Here is a 17871-nt window from a genome sequence, read left to right on the forward strand (position 1 = left end):
CAGTATTCTAAGAATTCATGTTATTAACCTTTTACTACCTTTCGTTTATTGTAGTAGGGTCACATTTTTCTACATAAGAATGAACATGTTAGGCATGAGATTTGGATGAAAAATGTATCATCCTAAATCAAGACTTATTTTTTTCCCCTTGAAATTCTCATTACAAATAAAACCTGTGAAAAATGTTGATAGTTTTCTTTTTTCAGGTTCTCTTTTGGATATATATATATATATATATATATCTTTAATTACATTATAGTTATGAGCTTGTTCTAGCAACATGTGAAATGGTACTAAATTAAAAAATGTCAAAAGGATCTCTAGTTACTCAAAAGATAGAAGTTGCTTTGGGGGCTAAATGATGGCACAATTGTGAAACACGAAGGTCTGCTAGGGTGACTCACATTGGAAGGTTTTGAGTTTGTGTCCTGGGACTTCCCTGAGTATGCCAGATATGAGCACATTAATGATTTGAGGCTAGATAAGATTGTAGTTGTCCAGACTCTGTTGAGGGTCACTGTCTGTCTCTCTCTTCCATTTGGAAACAAATAGACTTAAAAAAACAGTTGTTTTGGGGATGTCAAACTAAATTCAGATGCTGAATGAATCAAATAACAGTTAAAGTAACATGCCACTTGCTAAATGTTTCTCTTAAGATACCAGGCAAAAGTTTCATCACAGAAAGAAAAAAATGACTGGAAATTAGAGTAACTTAAATCAATGAATATGGTGTAAGTCTAACACAATTTTGCATTTTAAAAATCACCTATTTTACCATGCTCTGTAACAGATGAGTAGTGACATGCATTTTTCCTTGAATTTTATTAGTTGCGAATATAAAAATAAACATATAAGATTATTTTGTGGCTCATGTGCCATTTCTCTTTTGAGAATAGATTATGAATATTTTACTTTGATAGATTTTTTTTCTTTCCTTTTTTTTGGCTAGAAGCACATACACTTTAGAGAGACAGAGAGAGGGAGAAGAGAAAGCACTCCTCCATATCTCAGGGGGGTGGCCATGGCAAAAACCCTTCTCTTAATTTCTTCCTCCTTGTAGGATTTTGCGCACACACACACACACCCACACACACACACCCACCCACACACACACACACACACACAGAGTGGACAAGTCTCTGTGTGTGGGTATCAGTGGTCAGCCTGTGGGATCCAGCTGCCTTAACCAGCAGCTTGGCTTGAAAGGATTCTGTTTGACTTTGTTAATTAGAATTTAGCAGCAGTTTTGGAGGACAAGACTTTGAATAGCTTCTCTTTTACTACTACATCTCTTTTCTTGATTTTCAAGAGGAAGTGATTCTTAGGGAAGAATGCCAGCAAATCACATTCTACTGGAGCATCTTCACACTGGGGGGCACGTGTGAACTGGCTCATTAAACCCACTAACCCTGAGTCTTGGGTCTTTTCCTGGATAAAATTTTCATGGGAAGTAGTGAAAATTATTCATGAGATTCTAAAGGTAGAACTTATTTGATGTTTGAAAAGAATAATTTGGAGATGTTTAGAGTAGCCCAGATACTAGTTTATTATTGCCTGCAGCTGGTGGTTACAGAGCTGTCTCATCTCTAAAAGCACTTAACCTTACTCTCTAAATAAGAAAAGGTATTGAATTTTTGTAAAGCAGCTCAATTCCAAAAAATTGCTTTAAGGTTTTCTGTTAGTATTATTAATCTTTAAGCATTTATGTCTAAAACTAGTCACTATTGAGCCATTGCATATATTGGTTATTGTTACATCTAATATGTTTAATGATTTTAAATATTTTAATGATTAACACATAGTGTTTATTAGGACTTTGGCTTTTCTCTTCTAATGTAGTGGAATTTAAATATAATCATATGGGGCCAGCAAGTGGTGTGGTGGTTAAGGGTGCTGGCCTCCCACAGGGCCAACTGCAGTTCGAGTCCCAGACCTGGCGGCTTCCTTTCTCACTTTCCCTCTTTCTCTTTCTTGTGTGTGTTCTCTCTGAACCCTCTGGTCAAAATTTAAAAATAAATAAATAAAGTTACATAAAATAATTCTTGGGAACCAGCAGTTAGCATAATGGCTATGTCGCTGGACTCCCTCGTAGTTGACCGCGGTTCGCGTCCCGGACCCGGTGGCTTAAAACTCACGCCGGGTGCGTGTGCGTGCGTGCCCAAGATCCCGAGAGGAGAATGGAGGAGAAGGGATTGCGGTGTGACCATCCCCCCTGGGGGGTGATTTCTCGCTTTCTGTCTCTATGTCTCTCTCTCTCTGTCTGGCGAGCGCACGCGCCCTATAGCAAAAACCTCTCTAAAAAAAAAAAGTTACATAAAATAAAATAATTCTTAATAAATAAATAAATATAAGCACATGAATTAAGCACACCACACCCCCCACCTTCTTTCTCCTGGTCATCAGAAATCCAGGACAGAAATGAAGAGCTGACCATACTCAGCTTTGGGACTGCAAGTGAGCAAACCATTGAGCATAGAACCAAAATATTTAATAATTCTAATTAATGAGGCCTTCAAAAATATTTTTGGTTATAGATAGGGAAAATAAGAAACTTTCTGAAAAAATATTTTTAAAGAAAAAGATCCATCCCACTACTAGCTATCAGTTTTTTAGGAGATAGTTACTTTTCTTTTTTGCTCTTTACAAAATATTTATAGCATTATATGACTACTTAGTCTCTGAAAGACTGACTCTGAAAGTATGAAATAAGAATTTCTAGTTTTTAAAGTTACTGCATCTTCAAATTTATGCATTTAGGTGAGCCAAATAGCTATGTCATTGTCTAAGCAGAATACTTTTTCCTTTCCCTTTGGCATAACTCAAATGCTTTAAATCTTATACTTGTTCTTTTAGATCATTGATTCCCAACTTATGGCAGCCAGATGTCTCATAAATTAAAGAAGTATTGTTTGAAGGATTCCGACTTTCTTATTTAAAAAAAATTACTCATTGAAGTGTGACCCTTGTTAATGTGAATTATTGTAACGCTCATATTATTTAACTGCTCACGTTATTATATCTTGATTCTTCACTGAAGTTGCTAGCTTTTTAGTTAGGGATGCTAGAATTTCTCTGCATTATTCCTTATATCTAGTAAAGACTCACTCACATAATTTGTTCATTGATTGATTTATTTCTTAAGACCTCCTCACTAAGCCTGATATCAACCAAATGTGGCAAATTCCGAATGACATCTGCCATGCTCTGCCTGTGTCCAATCCAGCTCAAGGCAGCTTGGCAAAACTGACCCTGACCAAGATTATGTACGTGATCAAGGAATCTGGCTGAGTATCCTAAATGCATCTGAAATCATATTGTGAGTATTGTGGAGAAGGCAGAGGAAGTATAGCAACTGTTATTTTGAAGACTAGTGAATAAACCACATGTAGGAGAACTGCTTCATGCATTGAGATCATATTCTTAGGTCAGTCCCATAGGCTAGTAGTTAAGGGACCTGGATCCCACATGGCTGATTGCAATTCTAATCCCAGTCCAGGTGGCTTGAAAAACATGCTGGTGTGTATGCATCTGTGCCTGAAGTCCTGAGAGGATGGAGAAATGGAGGAAAAGGGATTGCAGCATGGTCACCTGTCTTTCTCTGGAGAGCACATATGCCCTTGGACAACTAAAAAATCTTCTTTTAGCTAATTTATCCAGCCAACTACCAGGTCGCTAGCAATCTGTGATAAGTTTTTCACTCTCGTTATAAAAAATCAATAAGGAAACTTTCAGAAATGATTCTTACAGTACTTTCTAGGATGACAACTTAAAAAGCCTCAGCAGCAACGACGGGGGTACTCACCAACTCAACGTTGTTCGCAGGGAGTTTGTAATCATAGGAGTAGGGGTAGAGCATCATCTGGGAGTACGAGTGGATCGTCAGGTATGCCTTGATGGAGGAGAGGTTGCTGCGGATGAAATCAGCCAGGGCTTTGGTCTCTTTTTCAGACTCGGCTGCAGACCCGCAGTAAGTTTCATCACAGGGGCTTCGAGACGCTCCAATTTCTGGAAAAATATGTGTTGCTGTGAGTGACAAACTATCTCACCTAACTGACATTCTTCCAGGAGATGTCTCAAACTTTCAAACTAGGGAGTTAAAGGTGAATTGTTCTCACAGCAGTCTTTATAGTTATCTTAAATGATATATACATTCTGCATTAAAGTATGTATACATGTAGTCCCAAGAGTAGAATGGTGTGTTTTTAAGCTAGAAGTAAAAAATCACACATGAAATAGCCAATGTATCTCTACACCGTATTATGCTAGAAGATCAATATAGTATAAGAGAATTAATAAGTAGGAGGTAAACCATATCTATGAAAAAAATTCTAAATTACTGTTATCATTAGTAATTGCATCACAATTTTAATGAAAAAACCTATTTATGTAATGACTGGCTCCTCCCTTAGACTGTATCTTCTACAGGAAGTGGGATTACATCTGGGTTGTTCAGTCTTATGTTCAGTAGCTAGCATGGCCGAGAACATAACACAGTGCTCAATACATTTTTGTGGAATGAATTAATAAATTGTATCGTCTATGTTTTTAGAAAGTTCACACTTGCAAGTATAAACATTTTTCTTATTTTAGACACTGTTGTGTATTCTTATGTCATTGGTCCTCTTCTATTCTCACCTAGATGTATGCAAAGTGGTCAACCAGAGACTTACCACACCAACCAGCGTCAAAATTTCTGTTGGGGTCTGTGCCAACACAGGACGTTCCAGACTGGGTGGAGCGAGTCTTTCTCCACATTCGGTTCTAAAAGAAGACTGTGTGGTTAGCACAAGTATAGTAGAAAGTGATTGGTTTTAATTCCATCAGCTTCTTTCAGTTTTGATTCATATACCTTGGTCCAGGTGTAGACATAGCCATCAATGTTGACCACAGGCAGGACATAGAAGTCTAACTTGTCGAGAAGCTCTGTCATGTGGATCTCCTGTCCATAGGTGCGAACAGCCTGCATAAGAATTATGAAGCAGGGACCAGCAGTTAGCATAATGGCTATGTCACTGGACTCCCATGTAGTTGACCATGGTTCGAGTCTTGGAACTGGTGGCTTAAACTCATGCTGGGTGCGTGTGCGTGCGTGCTCAGGATCCCAAGAGGAGAAAGGAGGAGAAGGGATTGCAGGACGGCTATCCCCCCTGGGGGGTGATTTCTCGCTTTCTGTCTCTCTGTCTTTCTGGCAAGCGCACGTGCCCTATAGCAAAAACCTCTCAAAAAAAAAAAAATAAAGCAGGATTTCATAGAAAAATGGATTGCATGCTATTGCTAAAATTTACATGGACTGGATAAATATTAACTTTGTTCATGAAAGCAGTTTACCCTATTGAGGTAGATAATGTTAAAAACATTATATTGTTATGTATATTTTTGTTTAAAATGGTTTCTAATTCTTCTCTGCATCTAGAATATATTTATTTCACATAATTATTACTTTGTACTTTAACTTTTTACTTTAAAGATAAACAAATATTTAATATAATTAAAAACGTTCAAAGAATATATATATATTCACTTCCTTTGAAGTAGCAACTGCAATGACTTTTTTTTCAAAGTTGGTTGCATGTTAAGATCTAATCTTAGTAAGTAAGACATATCTAGAAAAGGCTATGCATGTTTCTAATATTGTCATCTAGAAATTTATATTTTTTAGGAACACTACTGCCAACATAGAAGAAGAATATAAACACCTCTCATTACTAAGTGAGCACACACTGATGGATTCTGGGGAGGCTCTCACCAACACTCCAAACTACTTAATGATGGAAGTCTCCTTCATTATCTTACTAATGAAGTGAATCCTGAGAGTGGCAGGTGGCATGGTGGTTAAGGGCACTGGACTCCCACATGGTCAATGTGGTTTGAGTCTCGGGCCTAGAGGCTTGCTTTCTACTTTCTTTCTCTTTCTCTCTCTGTCCCTCTCTGGTCAAATTAAAATAAATAAATAAAGTTAAATAAAATAATTCTTTTTAATAAAAGAGAGAATCTTGGTAAGGGACCAGTGTTCCCTTTTACGTGATGTGAACACTTATCTATGAATGAATGACATTATTTCCCTTTAAAATAGTCTTAGATATAATCTGTTTGCTCTAGCATCATAGTGAACGTAAATTCAACCTTTCCCTATGCCTGCTTGAATGTATTTCAAAGTACGTAAGACTTCAATGAATGCACAGTTCTAATATATTCTTGGTAACTCTACACATATGTAGTAAATACAATAGTACATGCAAAAAATGTGTTTTTTAAGTTTGATGATTTATAGAACCATGTTATATTTTTAATTATTTTATTTAACTTTATTTATTTATTTTTAATTTGGATCAAAGAGAGACAGAGTAAGAGAGAGAGAGTGAAAAAGTAAGAAAGCAAGCCGCCAGGTCCAGGACTCAAACTACTTTTGGCCAAGTGGGAATCCAGTGACCTTAACCATCATGCCATCTGCCAGCCCCTAGAATCATGTTATTTTAATGGTCTAAAAATTGGAGAAAATGATGCATCTCAGTTTTAAAGCTGAATTCTCTCCTACATGGCAGATGTTGAGAGACCCAGTTAGATACATGTCTGCCAATGAAGACCATAACACATATAGAAATGCTATACACACACAAAAATCATGTTGTCCATAATTACACTCTCACATTTTTAAAGCACTTCAGTATTTTTCATTTGAAATCATTTTAGATGTACAGAAGGATTGTAAAAATATTACAGGGAGTTCCCATATGCCCTTCACCCCGCTTCTCTTAATGTTCTCAGTTTACATAATCAAGGTACGATGACCAAAGTGAGGAAATTAATGTGGGTATAATACTGTAAAGTAAACTACAGGCTTTATTCAGATGTCACCAATTTTCCCACGAATGTCCTTTTTCTGTTCCCAGGAACTGATCTAGGACCCCACATTCTATTTGCCGTGTCCATAGTCTCGGTTGGCCTGTGAGCTCTGCCTTTCCTTATCTTTCCTCACACTGTGGAAAGTTAGTCATCAGGTTATTTTGTGAAATGTCCTCCAATCTAGGCTTGTTTAATTTTTTTTAATTAATTTTTTTATCATTGGAGGTTATGCATTTTGTGGAAGAATGTCACAAAGTCTTTTCGGTGCATAAAGTCACAGGGTACATGTTATAGATACGTGTTAAGTATGGTGAAGTTAACCTTGATTACTTGGTTAAGGCACTTTCTGCTAGGTAACTCTGCTGTATGTGTTCTCCTTGTAAGTAATATAATTTGAGGGGCCAGATACTTTGAGACTCTGTGAATATTCCATTTCTCCTTAAACTTATACCAATTAATTTTTTCATCTATTTGGATGTGCTTGAAATGATTATTACCACTTTTTTTTTTTTTCCCTATGGAGTGTGTGCATTTGCTTGGGTGGAGAGAGAGAAAGTGAGAAAACACTTCCAAGGGGGGATGGCCATACCACAATACCTTCTCCTCCATTCTCCTCTTAGGGTTTTGGGCATACATGCACACATACCTGGCATGTTTTTCAAGCCACCGGGTCTAGGACTCGAACTGCACAGTTAGCCATGTAGGATCCAGTGCCTTAACCTTCATGCCACATGCTGGCCCCATATTGGTGTACTGTGAATTGTATTTTGATAATTGTTTGTGCATGCATTGTATGAGTCGTGTATGAGTTGTAATTCTGCTAGAAAGAGTTTTTCCTTTTCTCCCTTTTATTTACCTATTTAGTCATCTATTTCCTTCAGCATGAACGTATGGATGTTTAAAAACTTTAGCTTTTAAAGAAATCATAAGGAATAGAAAACAGTAACATTTAGAGTAAAAACTACTATGTACTCTTTTATTTGGGGTGAAAATGATCATTATCTAAAAGATAATTATCAAATTGGCTGTTTATACATAACCATTAACTTTTTTTTTTAGGAGTGATTTTTGCTATAGGGTGAGTGTACTCTCCAGAGGATAATATATATAGAAAGAGAGACAAAAAGTGAGACATCACCCCCTCCCAGGAGGGAGGGTCATGATGAAGTCCCTTCTCCTCCATTCTCCTCTCGGTATCCTGGGCACACATATACACACGCCCAGCAAGAGTTTCAAGGTACCAAGTCTGGGACTCAAACCACAGTCAACAATATGGAAGTCCGGTGACATAATCATTATGCCATCTGCTGGTCCCATAATCATTACCTTTTAAATGACCTACCCACTATACTAGCTGTTAGCCTCTTTACTAAAAGTTCGTAAAAAGATTCAAGTGAGTGATATTCAAACAAATACTATTTTGTAACTGTTTTAAAGCCTTGCCTGATAAAAATCTGCTGGTGAAAATTGAAATTGTTTTCTAACAATGAGGCTGTAGAATTATGAATATTTTTCTGTGTTACTATCTTCTCTTTTATAGCTTTATAAGGAATTAACTGAAATTTAGAAAATTACTTTCTTTTTTCTTTTGAATTATTTATTTTTTCTTCTTGTTTTATTTACATTTCATCACTGTATATTTTGTAGCATACAAAAGGAATCTTCCCAGCATGAATACACTGCATATTAGTCCATTCAAAGATATTACCGTATCCATCATCCTTAACTCACTTTTACATCTGTTGAATGCTTTTCTTTTCTTTTTTTTTTGTCTATGTCCCACTGCTCACTTTTCATACTGACCTCTCTCACGAACCACTGACAAAATGCAGGAGAAATCCACTCTCTGGCATGGAAACCACAGTCCATGAAGATAGCAGGCTTATCTGATCCAGCTTTGCCAACCTATTGCAAACAAAAGAAAAAGAGAAACTATGATTCATTATACAGCCTTCAGGGGTTGATATTCACTACATATCTAAGCTTTGGATTCAACAGGTAAAAACCTGACAGCCGCAAGAGCTATATCCCATGATTAAATTAAAAAGCATAATACCAGCACAGTATGTTCTTGCCTCTAGACACTCACATTGTTTGAGCTGAAAGCTTACATGGCTGTTTATTATTTTTATTAAGCTTGTCAAGCTCATATTTTCAGAAGATGCTTGATTACCCTGCTTAATTGTATTCACGTGGAGGTTATTTTCAGCTGCTATTATTAGGTGACATGACCAAGACAACTGGATGAGTAATTAGAAATAATCATGATTGTTTCTAATCTTGTAAGGTTTTTTTTTCTTCTCTCCCACTTATTCCCTGTCTTTTTATTTCCTTCATTAGAATTACATGACAAAAATGGCATTAGAGGATGACAGAAACAAATTGTTGATACGCTTTGTAATGTTGTCTGATAGACATGAGGTTTATGAACCTCTTTAGCAAATGGATTTGCAAACAACAGCTGGAAAAGAAGAATTTCATCAAGGTAGATGATCATTTACATTGCTTACAGGAATATAGTTAAATTTATAGGACTTCTCTTATTTTATTGCATTTTTCCTTTTGAATAAATCAAAATAATGATTTAGAAATTCACATATGATAAAAGAAGCAGAGGAATCTGTTTGATTCCCTGGGGGATATAGGCAGGAAAGGAGTTATGACAATGTGTGGGAGAAGCGTGTCTGTGAAACAGATGCTCATGTGTTGGAGTTCATTGATTTAAAGCCCTCAGACATGGCGAAGTCATGGTTAAAAATGATTACCTTGAGGAGATGCATAGTCCGTCCTTCAAATGTGGTGCCGATGGTTTGACGAGAGATGAGCTCTGGATTATCAGCAGTGACTTGTTCAATCCAAGCCTCTATCTACCAATTGGAACCATTGAGGATTAATTGACATTCTTGGTTCAGTTCCCGAAGCAATGTCTGCCTGAATCATGTGCATAGCATACCGTTTCCCACTTGTTGTACTTCTCATAGCTGTGTCCGGTCGCACGGACCTGGCTATCAAACTGGGCCTCCAACACGTTTCTCAGGTTGTGTATCAATACCCTGCAATGAAGCAAAGAGTGTCATTCTGTGAACATGAGTGTATTTCTCCCAAGTGGACACACATGGAAGCTCAGAGCTACTGCTTTAGTAGATGGTTAAATAAATAAAAAGATTCTCCATGGATTCATGTGTTCTCTGATGATCCAGGGGAACTTTTAGCCTGAGATGCTCAAGGGAGTTTCTGTTACTGATCATAAAGTGGAAGTCATTAAGAAAGATGTTAGTGGGCAAGGTAGTACTTGCTTGGCCCAAAGGTGTTTGAGAACCGTTAGGTTCTAAACTTGAAAAATGGTTTCCCTGGTACCTGAGGCATTCTAGGTCAAGGCTTTGGACTTCAAACATCAATTATCTATGGACATTCTTCCTTAAGACTTCCTTGCTTTTAGCCCTAAAGTCCCCTCCCTGTTCTAGGAATCTACTCTGTCATAGGTAAAAGGAGACAGTCGGTCATCCAGGGCCTATCTCTAGGTTTTGAGAGAAATATCTTGGTGGCTGGAAATTCAGAATTTAATTCAGAAATAATAACAAGTTAGGATTTATTATGCCAAAGACTGAATAATAGATTTTATTTATTTTTAAAGAGAGAGTTTTGCTATAGGCTATGTGTGCTCTCTGGAGACAGAGGGGGACAGAGAGACAGAAAATGAGAAATCACCACCCTAGAGGGTATGGCCATGCCACAATCCCTTCTTCTCCATTCTCCTCTTGGGATTTTGGGCACTCACGTACATGTTCCTGGCATAAGTTTTAAGCCACCAGGTCCCAGACTCGAACCATGGTGACTACGTGGGAGTCCAGCGAAAAAGCCATTACACTATGTGCTGCTCTCAAGAATACTGGATTTTAAAAAACTAATTTGTACTTTCCCATCTTTCAGTTGGTTTAAATAATCTAAAACTGATTCTATAGCATGGTGATAAGAAAATCAGTATCAGAACTTTTGAGGCCTACCTATTCCTGTAAATGAACTGTTAAGTTAAAATTTCCTATTCTAAAAGGTAAGCCTAAGGGTGTGGGGATGTGTGACTTCATTTCCCTTAGCTACTTTGAGTGGAAAGTGTGTTTAGAGGAGAAATGTCATGAGCAAATATGTCCTTGATCACAGCCCTGTGAATATTATAGGCAGAGGACAGTTTGCAGAAACTTCTATTATCCACTCAAGCCTTGAAGTAGAGACTTGCAGCTCCACATCAAAAGTCTGCTTGTCCTCCGGTTGCCCCAAGGACATTCTGACCAAGGACGTCAGGGCCAGTCTCTGAACCTCCCTCCTGGTTGCTCCTTTATTTAGTGAACTTGGGTATGAACTTGTGCCCGTTTATGGAAAATGCAATAAATTAATACTAAATGATATCTGCTTCCTGGCAAAAGGCAAAGACTCTCTTAAGGCCTTAACTAACTTTTGCTGTGTTAAAAGAGAAAAAGGAAAAGGAGATTTAAACATTCATCCTTAAAAAGAACATTTCCTGTTGAGCAGCCATCGGTACTTGGTTAGTGTGTTGGTTTTCTATGGTTGCTATGAATTACCACCTAGTTAGTGGCTTAGAACACTGAATTTATTCTTTTACAGTTCTGTAGATTGGAAGTTCAGCTCAGTTCAACTTTCATTGGGCTAAAAACAAAGTGTGATCAAGGATGTGTCTCTCCCTGGAGGCTCTAGAGGAAGATCAGGTTCTCTGCCCTTTCAGCTCTTAGAGGCCTTCCATGTTCTTTGACTGGAACTTCCCCTCTCTCTTCAAAGCTGGTATCAGCAGATTGAGTCCTTGGCATGTTCAATCACTCTGACCTCCTCTTCTGCCTCCCTCTTCCACTTTTAAAGATCCTTGTAATTACATTGAAAGTACTGGGTAATCCAGGATAACCTTCCTGTTTTAAGGCCAGCTGATTAGGAAGCTTACCCATCTATGACCTTAATTCCTCTTTGCAATACAGTATAACATGTTCTGGGCATAAGGATGCAGGCATTTTGGAGGGACCATCAGTCTGCCTGCTACGGTTAAGAGCTATATTGATGTAAGTACTGAAATTATATTCAACCATTCAAATTGGATTGTTAGGACATAGGGTGGAAGTACTAGGAATCATAACCTAGGAATTAAAAGATCAAAGATCAAGATCACAGGTTTATTTATTTATTTATTTAGTGCTATTTATAATTTATATTTAGAAAAGTGATGAGGATTTAATTTCCCCAGTTGAAAAAGGGGACTATTCGAATAGTAGATTTCTATTGTCCTTTTCAACTCTATTATCAGTGAAGACTATAGTCCATAGACCTTGATCATGTACATAAGCATCTTCTTCTTTTTAAAAATTTGCCACAGGGTGAGGGCACTCATCAGAGATCAAGAGAAAAACACACACAGAGAGAAAGGGAAAGTGAGAAAGCACCCCCCATGGGGATGGCTATGCTGCACTTCCCTTCTTTTTCTTTTTTCCTTTCCGGATTTTGAGCATGAACACACATGTGCCCAGCATGTGTTTTAAGCTTCCAGGTCTGGGATCAAACTGCGTAACTGTCCGTGTGGGATCCAGCCACCTTAACCACCATGCTACTGGCTGGCCCATACATGGCCTCAAAAGTTTATTTAAATTTTTTCCCTAGTTATTGCTTTCATAAAGATTAGGAAAACAGGAAGGAAACTAAAGCCCCAATTAGAGAAAGTTTAGGGAAATGATTTTCAAGAGTGACTAAAAACTAAGAACAGAAAAACAAAAACAAAACAAGAAAAGCAAAACCCTAGAAACAAACAAAAATTTCAACTGGCGGAAATGGAAGAAAGCACCTATGTGTGCTCTTATCAGTTTGGAAGTACAAGGTCTGTCTAACAAGGAAACATATGTCTGACTGAACAACCACTGATCCCCATCCGCCCCCAAAAATATCAACTCTAAGAGGAAATGGTAAATGACATGGACTTTCACTTTAATAAGATTTCCTGTCAATAATAAACAAACAAAGCAGCATCTAAATTGTGTGGCTTCTTAGTGGTTGCCCAGAGCAAAGACAATGGTCAGTTGTTTGCTCCCAGGTCTCCACAGCCTCCAGACTTTCAGTAGACATCTGTATCAAAGGCCATGACAATGGCCGTCTATGACTCTAAGGTCTATAGGAACCAGCATTGGGTGGAGGGGCCATGAAGCTCCCGGGGCTTAGCAAACCCTTTCATCCATACACAACCTTAAGTTCAAATTACTTAGGAGAATCAGTGACTGTGGAGGAGGCAGTATATCCTTTGGTACTATGAAGACATTGTGCTAAAATTATTACTGTGTTAAATATTAAACATTTTCACCAATCACCAGAGCAAAAAAGCATAAAAAGCCAGTTAGTTAAATTTAAGATGACACCCAAGGGTAAATGTATCCTCTTGTAACTTGCCAAAGAGCATCAGAAGGAGGTTGAAATGTGGTTCTGGCTTTGCTCTGAAGGTGAGAGATTGACCTCAAATGATCCTTTGCAGCCCTATGATTATTTGATTTTATTAGATTTAGGGCAAAGCACAACTTTAGCTATATTACAAAATATTATTACTAAATAATGAACTTCTATCTAGAAGATTAAAACAATGCCTCTTAATATAATAGGGACTGCATTTCAGCATGAACATGCAGAGGCATCCACACTATTTTATTCTTTTATATGCTCCTTTTTATACTGCCATCTAACTTCTTCTTTCCTTAAACATGCAAGAAAATTAGATAATTGGGACTCCCCAAGAAAGCCAGGAACATGTCTGAGAAGGAAAGAGAGACATGAGGCAGTTTTATCTCCCTTTCCGAGTGCTGAGAGTAAACTGTTTGGTCAGGGCCTGGACTGTGTGCCCATTGCTAGCTGAGAACACTGTTCTGATAAATGATGTTCTAGGCAGTTAGCAACAATAAATCTCTCTCTGGGTTGAATAAGACAAAGATAGCCTTCTTGCAATTAGTAGGAAAGAATCCCGTGAATGCTGCTCACAAAAAAGGTTCTGTCAACTTCAGAACCATAAATTGCAGGTGTACTTCATCTGATTCTTAGTCTTTCTTTTTGCACACATAGTACGTTTTTTTTCATGACAAATCAGAATCTGATTAAAGGTGTCAAATAATACACGTCTTGGAGAAAAGAGTTGAAACCACTGAACAATCCGAAAAGCTATTTTGGGGAAACTTGTGCCGTAGATGGTGTCTGCTGCATACAAACACAACTGCAAATTCCTGCCAGCAGGCAACTGTCTAAATACAAATTAGTTACCATATGAGGTAATAATCAGTTGCACAGGGACTGCTCGTGGCCCCGGCAAGGATATTGCTGGTGTGCTTCTCCAGGATTTCTAGGGACTGATTATTATTTAATATTTAGAAAAGCATATGCTACAAATGTGCGAAGCCGTGAGCAGGGAAGCAAAAATGAACAAGATCTTCTTTCTCAGGAAATATCCTATGTTCTCGATGAGACAGCATTCATACACAATTTCCAAAAAGTTTCCCACTAAAAAAAGGAAGGGAATTTTTATCTATAAATGGAGATTGCAGTGTGATGGGAAGCCCTTTCACTGTTTCGTGAGGTGAGCAGAATTAGGACATTTTTCATTTAGCTAGGGTTAGACTATGGTCATAAACCCTTGTTTTTTCTTAAAGAATTATATATTAAAAAAAAACCCTGTCATCTTTTTGAAGGCAATTGAACGCTAACAATGGCTAGGATTTTAGAAGTTTTTCTTAGTATATTAAGAACAAAAAGTGTTAGACATGAGTCTTAGCCAAATTTTGAAATTTACTGGGTTATATCTTTGTTTTAAATGTCAGTTTTCCTAGGGTCACATTTGTATACTTCCCGTAGGCAAAAACAGATAGCTAGACTATGTGAAGCATGTTAATGAGGTTAAACATAACAGTTTCTGTTGACTCTTAAGAAATGTATCATTTCCTTTTTTGTACAATAGTAAACCATAGCAGCATTCTCAGTAGCAGTAATAATACCAGTTGGAATTTATTTACATACTGTTTTGTTCCATTTTCACAGCAGCCCTTTGAGAAAGGCATTATATCTTTATTTTATGAATAAAGGAACTGAAGGCCAGAAAGGTTAAGCAAATTATCTAAGGTCACACAGCTAGGAATTTGCAGATCATAGGAATTAGGATTGAAATCTGGGAATCAGCAGTTAGTGTAATGGCTATGTCACTGGACTCCCATGTAGTTGACCGTGGTTCGAGTCCTGGACCTGGTGGCTTAAACTCACACCGGATGCTTGTGCGTGCATGCCCAAGATCCCGAGAGGAGAATGGAGGAGAAGGGATTGGGATGTGTCCATCCCCCCTGGGGGGTGATTTCTCGCTTTCTGTCCCTCTGTCTCTCTGTCTCTCTCTGTCTTTCTGGCGAGCACATGCACCCTATGGCAAAAACGTCTCAAAAAAAGAAAAAAAGATTGAAATCTGGTCTGTTTTTTCCTCAAAGCTTTTACTTACTGCATTACACCATATCACTTCTCCTGACGAAGGAGAGGTTTTATAGGTGACAATCTGACATCTTTACTGGCACGAATACTATTCTACACACTCAGGATGGAAAAAAAAAAAGAGAGAGAACGGTTCCAATGTTAAAATTATGTAGGTCACATTTTCTCGATATGTTACGAAGACTCAAGCTTGAAGTGAGGGAGTGTTGGATAAACATTTCAAGCCTGGAGCCTAAGACTATCTCTTTGCTTCTCCCTGATCCTCTCCTCGCCTCTCCCCTCACACAAGGAAGAGCTCTGATTTGTACTGAAGACCTCATTTCTTCCTTCCCTCTCATGCAAATGCTTCCAGGGACATGATCTCTCTCACTTCTAAGTCTTAGAAAATAGTCAGTTCTTTGTCTAGAGGTTGTTTTTCCTTGTCTCCCACTCATTTCTGTTTGCAGCTAAGGTTTCATTTCCTAGGGAAGCCCTCCCTAATCCCCAGACTTGGTCCCCTGAATCTTTAGCATTTTACCCTGTGTGATATTTATTGTATGATATTACAATTTCTCACTTAAAGTTTGTCTAAAGGAGGCAGGGCAACATCTATCCTTTTTGGTTCTTCATACGGCAATCAGTATCTATATTTTGGATCAACAAATGGACAACAGCCTCTCATTAGGAGGATTTTCTCATTATGAAAGACCTAGGAAGGCCAGTGTGGTATTTGCGGAGAGTAAATGTGGGGTGATCCATTTAGTTAACTCTACTCCAGGCCTTAGGGGAATCACTTTATTTTTTCTGGGTCCTCCTTTTCATGTCTTCTTTTACCACTGGAGATAGTGGGAGAGCCTTGGGTAAGAAAGGACAGATGGCTACTCACACAGACCCCAGTTTATAAGCTTAAAGAGCATGAAGAAGCTCCATGATCATAATAGGTCTGGCTGGTCACTCATGAAGAAGAACTGCTAATCCTGAGCTATAACTGTGCCTAGCTGATCACAGGGTAGCCTTTGGTTTTTCTTTTTTCTTGCTCTTTACATATTACTTAAAAATCAGTAGAGGTCAAATATCTCACTGAAGACTTGGAGTTCACAAGTCAACACCATTTTCATTAGTGTAACAACTGAACACAAAAGGCTTGATGTCTTGTCTTTTCTTTTAAAGAGGTTTTTGCCTTGGGACCAGCAGTTAGCATAATGGCTATGTCTCTGGACTCCCACGTAGTCGACCGCGGTTCAAGTCCTGGACCTGGTGGCTTAAACTCACACCGGACACGTGTGCGTGCATGCCCAGGATCCCGAGAGGAGAATGGAGGAGAAGGGATTGCGGCATGGCCATCCCCCCTGGAGGGTGATTTCTCGCTTTCTATCTCTCTGTCTCTCTCTGTGTTTCTGGCGAGCGCATGCACCCTCTAGAGAAAACCTCTCTCTCTCAAAAAAAAAAGAGGTTTTCATCTTAGGGTCTATGTGCTCGCCAGAGAGAGAGACAGAGACAGTGAGAGGGAATGTGAGAAATCACCCCTTGAAGGGGATGGGCATGCCATAATTCCTTCTCCTACATTCTACTCCTGGGATCTTGGGCACACATGCACACATGCTCAGCATGAGTTTCAAGGCACTGGGGTCTGGGACTCAATTGCAGTCAGATACGTGGGAGTACAGTGGCCTAACTGCTATACCATCTGCTGGCCCCAAGACGTGAAGTCTTTTTTTTTTTTTTAGAGTGAAATTTTTGCTACAGGGTACATGTGCTGGCTGGAGAGACAGAGAGACAGAAAACGAGAAATCACCCCCCAGTGGCGATAACCATGCTGCAATCCCTTTTCCATTCTCCTCTCAGGATCTTGGGTATGCAAGCATATGGGCCTGGCATGAATTTCAAGCCTCTAGGTTCAGGACTCAAACCCTGGTCAGCCATGTGGGAGTCCAGTGACATAACCATTACACCATCTGCTGGCCCTGGCTTGTACTCTTAACATTTAGAGTCCAGGGCCAGCTCTTCCGTTACATATTCTTGGGACCCTGGGGCAGGCATGGTTTGGTTTCATTTTTACCTTCCTAGGGTTACTCAAAGATTCAGACAAAAGCTTGCATGGGAGACAATTTTAATAGCTATAAAATATAAACTTACTCATGTTGTAGTTCATTCTGGTCCAGAAAGTCCTCGACAGTGACAGTATCTTCTGCTTTAACACGGAAGTCAACTGAACTGTGAGGTTTGATTTGGGTGACAGAATCTGGTTTCCAGAAGTCGATCTGAATAAAGGACAAGAAATATCATATTGGATGGCTCTCATTCACTGGGTGAAGGGTCATCTGGGAGCACACTGTTGCTCTATTCCACTGAGTTCTTTTCCAAAGCAAATTATCTTTGAAATCACACACACACAAAATATCTCCTTTGACTGAATGAAGGTTGGGACCAAGCCATTAGATGCTGATACAAATGTTTACAAATACATACATAACCTTAATTGATAGCAACAAACTTGAAGAACATGTAATCATTTTACATAATGCTAGTTAATTGCGGTATTCTATAACACTCTTT

General features: G+C 38.6%; 1 protein-coding gene across 1 annotated transcript in view; it reads right to left on the minus strand.

Moving 5' to 3' along the window:
- The window catches only part of CPB1 (carboxypeptidase B1), a 39429-nt gene that overhangs the window by 12038 nt on the left and 9520 nt on the right, over positions 1–17871 (minus strand). Inside the window, exons 3-9 of the mRNA XM_006150908.2 lie at positions 17452–17576; positions 9797–9896; positions 9609–9710; positions 8647–8748; positions 4850–4960; positions 4671–4761; positions 3803–4005 (exon numbers count right to left, since the gene is read on the minus strand). Coding sequence (XP_006150970.1) covers positions 3803–4005; positions 4671–4761; positions 4850–4960; positions 8647–8748; positions 9609–9710; positions 9797–9896; positions 17452–17576 — 834 coding nt within the window. The remainder of the gene's footprint in view (positions 1–3802; positions 4006–4670; positions 4762–4849; positions 4961–8646; positions 8749–9608; positions 9711–9796; positions 9897–17451; positions 17577–17871) is intronic.

The sequence above is a fragment of the Tupaia chinensis genome, unplaced genomic scaffold, assembly GCF_000334495.1.
Source record: "Tupaia chinensis unplaced genomic scaffold, TupChi_1.0 Scaffold000304_1, whole genome shotgun sequence".
NCBI lineage: Eukaryota > Metazoa > Chordata > Mammalia > Scandentia > Tupaiidae > Tupaia > Tupaia belangeri.